This window comes from Propithecus coquereli, unplaced genomic scaffold, assembly GCF_000956105.1.
Source record: "Propithecus coquereli isolate 6110/MARCELLA unplaced genomic scaffold, Pcoq_1.0 Scaffold103, whole genome shotgun sequence".
Classification (NCBI taxonomy): Eukaryota; Metazoa; Chordata; class Mammalia; order Primates; family Indriidae; genus Propithecus; species Propithecus coquereli.
This window is the reverse complement of record NW_012134192.1, coordinates 1,875,352-1,887,125: the sequence shown is the minus strand read 5'-3', so window position 1 is coordinate 1,887,125 and position 11,774 is coordinate 1,875,352. Positions and strand designations below refer to the sequence as shown.

At 41.9% G+C, this 11,774-nt stretch overlaps 1 protein-coding gene across 1 annotated transcript in view; it reads left to right on the top strand.

Annotated features, from left to right (window-relative positions):
• Positions 1–2,987: 2,987 nt before the first annotated feature.
• Positions 2,988–11,774, top strand: part of LOC105810178 (chromosome unknown open reading frame, human C10orf113) — a 48,248-nt gene continuing 39,461 nt past the window's right edge. Inside the window, 1 exon segment of the mRNA XM_012644108.1 lies at positions 2,988–3,151. Coding sequence (XP_012499562.1) covers positions 2,988–3,151 — 164 coding nt within the window.

Here is an 11,774-nt window from a genome sequence, read left to right as displayed (position 1 = left end):
TGGAAAAAACACAAACTGTTTTTCCTCTGCTTTCACCCCCAACAGTCAACACAGAAGACTTCTGTGACTAGATGCATGGAGGTTTCCCCACAGATACCAAGCAAGTGATTAGTTCTGCAGGGACACCAGCTGGGTGTCCTTTAATTCAATTCAGACATTTCCTACCTGGAAATGGTGTCAGGTCCCACAGGGTGAGGGCTCCGTCCCACAGGACTGTACCCCCACTTCTGATACCAATTGCAAGCCCCAGGTAATTTTACCTGTGCTCCTGACCAACCGGCTATAAATTGAGGTTCCCATGACCCCCTCCTTGGGTTCAGTTACTTTGCTAGAGTGGCCCACAGGACTCAGGGAAACCTTTACTTACATTTAAGAGTTTATTATGAAGGATGTTATAATACAGAGGATACAGATGAAGAGATGCATAGGGCAAGGTATTGGGGAGGGGGTGCAGAGCTTCCATGCCCTTCCCAGGGGCACCACCCTCCAGGTTCCTCCATGAGCCTCAGCTATTTGGAAGCTCTCCGTATCCCATTGTCTTGGACTTTTTTGAGGACTTCATTGGATAGGCATGATTGAAGCATGGACAACCGTGTAGAAATGTGATTGGCCAAAAAGGGTTTGTCTAATACAAACAGAGTGAGTGGGGAAAACCCAGCAAGACCTGCCTGTCTAGATTCTTCTTGGCCTCTCTGTGCTGTGTTCCTTCCTCCTGGGTGTGGGTTGGACCCCTCCTGAAATGAGAGGGGTCTCATGACCTGTAAGCAGACCAGGTAGGTTAGGTAATTTCTTTGTGGCCAGCTCCCTGACAGCTGGGGGAAGAGTAGAGTCTATTTTTAGTTTCTATGGTCTGTCTTGGAGAGAAAAAGGAGTGAGTGAAAGGAGGGCAGGAGAAGGTCAGGGAGAGAGATGCTGTTTCCTGGGGTCTAAAGCACCCCAACAATATAGCAAAGGCTGTCTCTCACCTTTATCGCTCTGCAGCTGTTCTGAAACTGCTTCAGAAACCAAAGATGGAAGGCCGAATATAATACTTGAACAAAAGATATGCTTAGATATGCTTATTGTTTTAGTCACTTAGGAAATAACAAGGGCTATGGGAGTTATGAGCCAGGAACCGTGGATGAAAATCTATCTATCTATCTATCCATCCTATATCTCATAATATCACAGGAGTATGTTGAGTAAATAATTTGAGAAGGAGCTGGAACCTTTGCACATATTGTTCCCCTTCCTGGAACCCCCTACCCACCAGCAACTTTGCCTAGTTGATACCTTTTCATCCTTTGGGGCAGCGGTCCCTAACCTTTTTGGCACCAGGGACGGGTTTCATGGAAGAGAGTTTTTCCATGGACGGGGTTGTGGGGAGGTGGAGCTCAGGTGGGGAGGTGGTCCCGGTTCCTAACAGGCCATGGACCCGTACTGGGCCTCGGCCCGGGGTTGGGGACCGCAGCTTTAGGGGATACTTTCCTGATATGGCTAGTTCTCGCTGCTGTAAACTCTTATAGCCTTGTATAATTCCTCTTGTTAGCACTTATTTTGTATTCATTTGATTAATTCTTTATCCTATGAACTCCATGAAATAATAGAGAGTTTCATTATTATTTTTTTATTACAGTATCATCACTGCCTAAAAGCAATGCCTGGCACGTTCATGAATACTTGTTCCATGGAGGAGTGAGTTTGGGTGGCTACAGGAAAGCCAGTGAAAAGATTCATGCCTGTGGCCTCAAGTTCAAATGCCTCCAGGGCGGGGCAGCCAAGGTAGATGAGTGAAGTAGACCTGGAGGAATGGGTTTGGTTCTGGGCAACCACATAGAATGTTCTGGACAGGTCCCTGCTTAGGGACCATCTTCTTAGCAGACAGGTGGAAGCTTGGACTGTGGTAAATTTGAGTGGCCCCCTGGGAAGATGGGGCCTGGGTGTAGAGAGATTGGGAGACTTATACTCCTCTTCGTTTAAGTCTTTCTAGAATCCACAGAAATGGTGCCCAGGAGAGGAAATCATGAGGTAAAGTCAGATTGCTGCGGGCTGGGGATTGAGTGGGAAGTGAGAGAGGAAAACCAGTGAATGGAGACTCCTCATTTGAGAAGGTTTAAAAAAAAAAAAAAAGCAAGAAGAGAGACGAGTAGAGAATCAGGCTCAGAGGAAAATACCAGAAAGATTCCAGGGGAAGGGGGGGATTGCCTCTGTCAGAGAGGATCCCCAGTTTCTGAGGCAGAAACGGTGAGTGGATGGCGAGACCTGGTCAGGAAGCAGGAGGAGGGAGGGGCGTGCGTGGGGTTGGGGTTTTGTTTGGGGAAGATGTGTGTAGGATGGTGTCCTAAAATGCACCTCCATTTCCACGTTTATCACAGATTGGATTAACAAGTGCAGAAGAAATATCCTTGGGAAGATTGAGGCAAAGCTTCCCTTGGGTTTTTCTTTCTGGCTTGAAAATGCACCAGAATCCTCTGACACTTATGAAATATGGAGTAGAAAGAAACATTCAAAACTATGCTGGGAGGGATCTGTGGACCCGTGGAAATACAGAAGCCATGGCTTTTTTGTGTAGAATCCTGCGTTGACCTTATAAGACTGCAGGGCTTTTCCCTCAGAGCTTTGGTAGCCGTTCAGTCAGGTAACTGTGTCCGAAGTGGTTCTGAAAATACTGTATCAGATGCAAACTAGCATAAAATATCACTAATCTACTGCAGAAATTCAGTAATATGTTTGGGATCTGGTAGTACCATAAGTTTGTGGGTACTTTCGTAGTTAAAAAATGCATACATTTTTTCACTCTACCAGGCCACTGCAACTCTTTTTCCATCAGTGAATTTCACTCTAAGGTCTTTTCAGAGCATCTCATAATCAGTCAACAAATCTTTTTCAAATGTGTTTGTTACTAAGCAACGGTTGCTAAGAGCTTCTGTAATTAAGATGAAAGTTCCAAGGTAACAATGCCCAAACACAGCACCGTTTTCACCGTTTTCTGATAATGCAGGAATAGGATGGATACAAGTGAAAGAAGATTCTATTCTACTGTGAGCACGACATCTGAAATTTCTGAATAGATTGGCTGTCCCCTCGCTTACAGGAGACAGAGTGTTTTATAAATCAGACAGTCATTTTTTTTTCCTGGTGTGTCTGAAATGTATATTCCAGACACAAACAGGTACAATATGAGTTGGAGGCAGGTTTAACGCACGGCTGTGCTTCGATGGGGCCACACGGGGATGCCAGTTGTGCCATCTGGCACTCGCGGCTCTAAGGGGTGTGGACGGAGTACGCTCCACGTGAAATAAACTTCCTTTGCAGTTATGACTGACCTAGATTAAGCGGTGATGCAGGCCTGTTCTGTACTTCGCTTAACAATGCGCAGTTTCTTTTTCTTTTGGTGATTTGTAAAGGAAGACTCAGATGCATTTTTTCCTATTCATCGTGGCTGGCTCATCGTAGGCACTCAACAAAATGTTCTTCTTTGCTTTCCAGCTCCATTTTGTTCCAGGGGCAAGGAGGGGGTTAGGGTTTCCATGACAACCTGTTGCTGAATGACCTCCTTTCAGACCTGTTGTTAGAGGCCTGACGGCTGAGCTGCAGTCTGGAGAGCCCAGCCTCACCTAATGGAGGGCTTCCTGGGAAAGGGAGATTCAGTCAGTGCAAGGCAGCAAGCGGATACCAGACACTTGGTACTTCCCTACAGGCTTTGCTTGCAGGTTAGCCTTGTAGCAGGCAGGGTGGGAGTCAGCCACCAAGAGCACTGACCAGTGGATCTCGTTCTGTTTTGGCTCTGTGCCTTAGCGTTGGGATCTTGGGCAGATCGTAACCACCTTGAGCGTTAATTTCCTCCCTATACTACGAACAATAACACCTGCTTGGCTCATCTGATAGGATTGTCATAGGAATTAGATGAGCAAGAATATGTAAAGTGCTGTGAAAGGTATAGATGTATTTATTTATTCAACAAATACTGAGTGGTTCCTGTGTGTCAGGCGCTGTTCTATTAATAATTTCGTAATAGAGTCCATGTTGGAACAAATAAATAGGGCTATTTAATTCTTTTTAATGGCAATTTAATATTCCATAGTAAAGATGGTCCCTGATTTATTTAACCATCCCCCAATTAATGGACATTTAAGTTAACAGTGCTGTATTGAACATGTTTATATGCATTTCTTCGGCGTATGTGGTAGTATTTCCCTAGGAGAGTACTGAAAGAGATTTTGCCAGGTCAAAAGGCACACACATTTGATGCTTTGTTGGATACTACCACATTCCCCGGCTGAAAGACGTTATCAACTTACTTTCCCAAACAACATGTGTGAGAACACTCATCTTTCCCACCTTTGCTAATGTAATCTTTCAAATTTTACCAATCTGTTGGATGAAAAATAGCATCTAACAGTTGTGTTATTTTCAATGCCTTGCTCTATTCATGAGCATCTTTGAATGGTTTTGGCCATTTTTATGTCTTCTGCAATTAGCCTTCTTATCTAACTCTTTTATCTGCTTGGAGATGTATCTTTGTTTTTTAATTTCAAGGGGCTTTTGTGTATTTAAAAAGGATTATATACTTTTTTCATTTCATTTTACTTACTTTTCCATTGAGATGGTATTGTACAGAGTTGGCGAGAGGCACATGAAGTTAAACAGCTAGTAGCAGTCACTCGGCCTTACAGGGTGGGACTCGGGTGGGAACCTGGCTCTTCCTGGTCCAGTCTGCTTTTATCTAAGCAGAAAGGTTTGTTTGGGAGGCTCAGCAGGCCAGGGAGGGTGGGTTACCCTAGTGGGGCAATTGGGAGGGTTGGATGCTGCACCAGGGAGGCCCATTGGGGTCACACAAGGGGAACAGTGCCTGACACAGGCTTCTCCCAGTGCCGGCGCCTCTTTCAGCCCAACCTGCAGGAATCACCTAAAACTGGGAAAAAGCGAAGGCAAGTGAGGGCCACGACTGTGTCTTTGTTCCTTAGGGGGGCGGATACAAAGGCCAAGGAGAAGGAGAGTGACAGCCGCTGGAGGGTGCCACCTTCCTGCCTTCCAAGGGCACAAGCCCTGCTGCAGCTGCCTCTGCACTGCAGAGAGTAGAGAACATCACTATTCTTAACAATCGCAAGAGACACAGAGCGAAGATCCTCTGCTTATTGGAGTTTCCTGTGGTATCTTATTTGAATAATCAGAATTTCTTTTTTCCTTATTGGATAATTACCATTTTCCTTTTCTGTGCAAAGGAGTAAAACTAGATGGAAAGTTTCTCCGGAATGGTCTTATTTTAGGTTTTTTCTTATTCTGATCTGGCTTGTGATGTATGTTTGATAAGACTGAGTCCTAGGATAGAAATTCTAGATTTATTTATTTATGTATTTATTTTTTAAAGGCTGGAAGCCACCTTAGGGGCTTTCTGGTTCAAGTCGCTTATTGAAACACGTAGTGTATGATCTAGGGACATGCGGTGGGTTGCCAAGGTTACCCAGTTATTCCTGATCAAGGACTAGAATGTGGGGCTCTTCAACAGCCTTAGGACTTCTGATTGCGCCATTTTATATCTTTCTGACACTTGTCTACTTCCCCACCCCTTTTTCCTCAAGATTTCTTACCTCGAAAATGAGGCTGGTGATATTTATTTCATTGAACCATTGTGCTAAGTAGTTGATAAAGCACTTTCCGTGTTTGAATTTTAAACTCCCTTTGTACATGTTTTTGAAAGTCTCTCCTTTCCCAGCCTCACGTTATGCATGTAACATGTGCTTAGTGACACTTGTTGAATTAGTGAAAGGATAAGGTAATTGTTATGTATTTCTATGCTTTAATCACACACACACACACACACACACATGTACACACACCCTTAGTCTCGAATTCTATATAGCAGAATTCTATATAATTCTATCTCCTGTTTTCAGGCATGGGAATATCTGAAATATTCAGAGTAAATAATTTTCTCCATAATTTTGGAGAATTTAGAGAAATGGGTACCACATTTTCCCTTAGATGTTCATTTTGATTTTTAATAACTGAACCTGTTAGAAAATTTCTTTGTCTGCTTTCATCTGTTGCTGTTGACTCCTATTTTCTCTTGATCTGTCCTGAGTGCTCTCTTATATGCCCCAAATGGGTAGTTTTGCCTTGGGGTGAGTGGTAAGGCAGCCACGAACCTCTGGGGTGTTGTCACATGGTGCTGTCTGATGAAAGTCAAGCTGGAGTCTGCGTGGCTGCAGAGCACAGGTGGCTCCGGCCATCCTAATAGATGGGGCTGGTACACCCCAGGGTGCAGACATTAATATTTCTAGGCTCTTTGGTTGTTGTGTCTGATTATGGTTTCAGAAAGGGCCAGGCATATTTTAAGTCAGATATCTGCATCAGGAACACCATCAATAGGGAATGCTTAGGAATGATGGGTTACATTACCAAGGAGAATGCTAACAGAATTATTGTTCCTGCAAGTTTTCCCACTGAATAAGGTCTTTTGTCCTGTTACAAAGAGTGATTCAAAACCCTTTTTTCCTGGCCTGGCTGGAGTTGATATGTAGATACCAGGATTGGGGCCTGCCTTCTACCAAGAAGCATTTGGTGTTATGTCAAGAGGAAGATTTTCCAGAATTGGAGTTCTGGGGAAGGTATTGGGGTAATAATCCTGCACCTCGGGTACCCTACTGAGTAAAACCTTGGGGCATGTCTTTGCTGCGAACATCCCACATCCTTGGCATCGGAGCCTCATGCGAAGGGATATGATTGATTTTGCGTTCAAGGTAGAGGAAAGCTTAACATAATTTAAACAACACTTTCTCTAATTTTCTGACTTTTATTAACAATGGGAAGTTTCCCTTTTGTCCATTTTATTCAATCCTATTCTGTTCTCTTAGATCTACTTTTCCAGCTTTTAATCATCTTTTTGTGTTTCTCCATCAATGGGTGATTTTTGGTGTCCCAGGGTGGCTTTTAAAATAAAACCTATTACTGTAAATATTAGTTTTTCCTTCTTTTAACTTTTATTTTAATATAATACTAGACAAACAAAAAAGTTGCAAGAATATCACAAAGGATTCCTGTATACCTTTCACTCAGATACTCCAAATGATGACATTTGGATATATTCTTGTTCTCTCTCTATATACCTTTTTTCCTGAACCATTGAGATAAGTGCAGATAAAGTGTCTCTTTGCCCCTAAATAATTCACTGTGTATTTCCTAAAAGCAAAGGTATAGTCTAGGAAACAGCCAGACTTCATCTCTACAAAAAATTAAAAAATTATCTGGGCATGGTGGTGCATGCCTGTAGTCCCAGCTACTCAGGAGGCTGAGGCAGGAGGATCACTTGGGCCCAGGTGTTTGAGGCTGCAGTGAGCTATGATCAAGCCACTGCACTCCAGTCTGGGTGACAGAGTGAGGCCTTGTCTCTTAAACAACAACAACAAAACCCAAAAGCATCCTCTTACATAAATACCATACAATTTTCAAAATTGGGAAGTTAACATTGATACTGTAGTATTATCTAATCTGCAGATCTCATTCATGTTTCACTAAATGAAACAATAATGTCATTTTTAGAGAAAGAAAAATCTCAGATGAGGTAGTTTATTATATTGTCAAGTTCCTTGGTTGTCTTTAATCTGGAACAGATTTCTTTTCCTTCATGATGGTGACATTTTTGAAGAGTATAGGCCAGTTTTTTTGTAGAATGCCTGTTATTTTACATTTATTTCATGTCTCCCTATGATTAGATTGAGATTATGCATTTTTGATGAGACTAAATTTGATATTAGTTTTAAATGCATATTAATTTTTAATTAGTATTGATTTATTAAAGTTGAAAATCCTATACCTTTATTTTACCTTAAATGTCCCATTATTCTATATATAAATCTAGTAGGTAGTTTGTAAAATAAGAACAAACAGTTTTTTGAGTGTTTGCTTTAAACAATGGTCAATAAACTCAAACTGGACAGACTAAATTTCCATTAATCCATTTAGTTTATTACTTAATCACATTATCTTAAACATTTAAAGTTGTATTTATAAATAAATATATCCAATCATCTTTTTAATCACTTTAAATGCCTGATAAAGCAAACCTAAAGAGCTTAGCAAACACTTTCCTAAGTACTTGAATAATTCATGTAAATTAAAAGTTGAACTTTAATAGAGTCCTCATTCTCCTAAACATTCTAAGATTGTTTGAAAACACTCCTAGTTTCACCTTTTACTCAATCACAAGTCTAAGATCAACTACAATTTGACACATTCTCAAAGATGTCAAATTCTCAAACATTTCATACGCTTTAATGTCTAAGGTACAAAGATTATGGTGAACATCACACTAAGCTATTAATACTATGGCTTTTATTTACTTTAGCACCTCTATATTTAATTCTGTACCTTCCCAGGGTTGTCAAGACACACGGGGCCCCAGTAAGCAGGTCTGTTATAGGAGGTAGGTTGAGTTTACTATGCTAATAGTTAGTTGTAATATGTGCCACTTATATAGTTGTTAATCTGGTAGAGGTTTGGGGTTGAGGAAGCATATGTCCAGGTTCTTTTTTAACTACAGTTAAATCCATTTTATAATTACTATGACAACATGAGGCAAAGCCTCATATTGTTGCCATGACAACGATGGTCCACACCCTTCAGATGTGATGGACTTTCAATCTTGGTCTTCTGGATTGATACCCTTATGTTCTTTCATCTGATTTGAGTAGATAGAGGTCTCTGCATTCTCATCCAGATTGCAGCTGATTTCCCCTCTCGCTTGATTACGTACATTCTGCATTTCTTTAGCTTTTGGTAGCATTATTTAGTCATTTTATTCTATCTGATTGGATTTTACATTTCCTTTCAAGACCTTTGGCCACAGCTCTAAAGCTTCATGCTAATGAAAATGTCTTTCTCTAATTTATGCTACTTCAAATTACAGCCTTTAGAGCTTGACTTAGGTTCCCAGAAAGAGTTCCACCAGTGCTATGTAACTTGATTATAAAAATTCCTAGGCCAGCCACGACTCTTAGCATCTGAGAGTTCTGTGTACATGTTGTAACAGGAGATGACTGTGTTCCCCTTTGAGTTTTGTTGTTGAATTGCTTTCGAACAGATTTGAAGGCTTGAGTCACAATTGAACAGATAGAATCAAAGTAGGAATAGATTATGTATAAGAATATCATCAAGTCATGGATAGTGGCTACTATTTGATGTGCTGTTTACTTTTGGTAACTTAATTTAATTTTGCTTACTTAGAGCGTCTGGGATAATAGCAGTCACTTTGTTTTCCTGGCAGATACTCCATCTCATTCATCTTTGTTCTTTTATAGTTTCTCTTTCTTTAGTTTAATGTAGTTATTCAAAGTACTTGTTTTAGAATCAGTTGGACCTGGGTTCAAATCACAATTCTGCAGTTGTACAACACTGGGCAAGTTACTGAGCCTTTCGGAGCCTCCCGTGGGTAATACATACCTCACAGAGTGGTCATAAGCATAGGTGAGATGTTGCTTGCTGAACACGTAGCATAGCACCTGGAAGGGTTTTTATAATGGTTATCACTCACACTTGCCATTTTTGTTGTGTTTTTGTCATCATCCATTGTCTCTAGTCTGCCTCCCTTCTCCCAATGACATCTCGTTAAATCCCGACCCCTTTAGGTTTTTCTATCAGCTGTGCATTGCTTATATTCACTATGTATTTCTCTACCTTGTAATTAAGGTAGAGGTATAGTTGACAGTCCATTTATTATAACGATTTCTTCTCTTTGTCTCCTGGGAGAGCCCTCAGTTTTACCTTCTGGGCTACTCCGTGTTGAGCTTGGTGGGAACCCAGGGGCCCCTCAACCTTCCCTGCCTCAAAGGGCCATTACTTCGATTGTCCATCTCTTCTTGATCTTGGAAATTCCCAGTAGAAAGTGGATACGTTTTGCAGGTGTTTTGTGTGAGTTGGGACAGTGCCATCAGTCGTCCCAATAATACAAGACTGTCTTTGTTTCTACTGTTTGAAGCAGCCAGTTTCGTGCGCCCTCTCTCCTAGCTCTTTATGGTCATTGTTGTCATTACCCTCTAGGAAGGGCGCCTGGCAAAGAGGAAATTAGAAATCACGATTCCCACCATCTCTATCTGCGGGTTCCTCTCCACTTCCGGTTTCCCTTTGCTTAGGTGACGCCACCTATAGGAAGTGGCCAGGGAGGTAGTAACCTCAGTGATCATGACCTTGAATGGATTTTAAAGGCTGAAAACCCAGGGGGGAAATTAGCAGCAATAGCCATGGTGTTCTTAGACTCCGAGCAGGAATAAACTGGACTAATTCTACAAATTTATGCTTGTCCAGGGCAAAACCAGGTTGGTCATGACCAATGTTTTTGCCAGGTTTTTGAGATCATAAATGAACACCAAGACTATGCGATCAATTAACCATGAAGAATAAGCACATAAAAATAGTTTTACATAATTGTAATCTTATAATGCTTAATAACTATGAAGTACCAGATGCCAGATACTTTGAAAAAATGGTTTCTTTGAATTCTAACAACCTCGTGAGCTAAGTGTTGTAATTATAATTTATAAGTAAGAGTTAAGTACCTTGCCCAGAGTCACATGACATATAAGTGGCAGAACCAGAACTTAGACTCATAATCACTTACGACCAAAGACCATGCTCTAATCACTTTCCTGTAGGCATATGCTATAACGAGTTGTGTAATGGCGACCTTAGTGGGATTTTTCTTTGCTAAGTTAGGAGAATTTTGTGCCAGTCAGGGAAGGCACCAGATAGTACTGATTTAAGAAAGAACCTATCAACTCCAAAAATATTTTCCCTAGATGTCCATTAATTCCCCCAGTCCATGACTCACAGTGGCAATAAGCAACTCCTCCTTCCCAAGAAGAATGAAAAGTTATGTTCTTATATTCCACCGCAGGAGGCTGAGGTGGGAGGATCGCCTGAAGCCAGGAGTTCAAGGCTGCAGTGAGCTATGATTGTACCACTGCACTCCATCCTGGGTGACAGGGTGAGACCCCATCTCTTAAAACAAACAAAAAAACAAAAAAAAAACAAAAAAGAAGTTACATTAGTCATTTTGTCCTAGGTGTGAATTAGTTTACTCAGATTGCTTTCCTAACAGTGAACTGCTATGTACTGTGTGAATAAGAGATTTGATGGTGGGGAGGAGAGGGTGGAGGTGACTTTGGAACACAGAGGCCCTCCGGAATAGGGTAGGCCTTGGTGAGCTTTGTCCTGCCATAGGGCAGCGGAAGGTACAGAGGGAGGACAGAGGGGACTCAGAGGCTGAAAGGATCCCCATTGAGCCCTGGCTTGTGATGAGAGAGAAGAGTTTGGAATAAGTAGTCAGGACAGAGTCCTCGGATTTCAATAGTCACCAGATGTATGTGGGACTTTCTCAAAAATGCCGATTTCTGAACTCTGCTACTAGAGAATTAGATCCAGCAGGTATGAGGTGAGCCCAGGACTTTGGATTTTATCAGTCTCACTAGGTGACTTTCATGCTGATGGCCTGAGCGCCAAACTTTTGGAAACTTTGGGTTGGAGCCTCTTCCACTAGGCTTGTAGGCACGTCTACCACCCAACCCAGAATACTATCCAGTGACTTCTGTGAGGACATGGTCCTCCTGGCTGAACAACTGAAGGTGCTCGGATAAAAGAAAAGCTTTCTCTCTTTGAGATCTGTGTTAATCCAACCAGTCAAAACTCTTTAGGCCCTAGAAAGTTCTGCCTCAGGGACTGGCTGTCCTACTCTTCCTTGCCTCTGAGAGCTAGTTTCTGGCTTCCTCTCTTGTCCTGGCCTGGTTTGGAGGTGAGGCAAC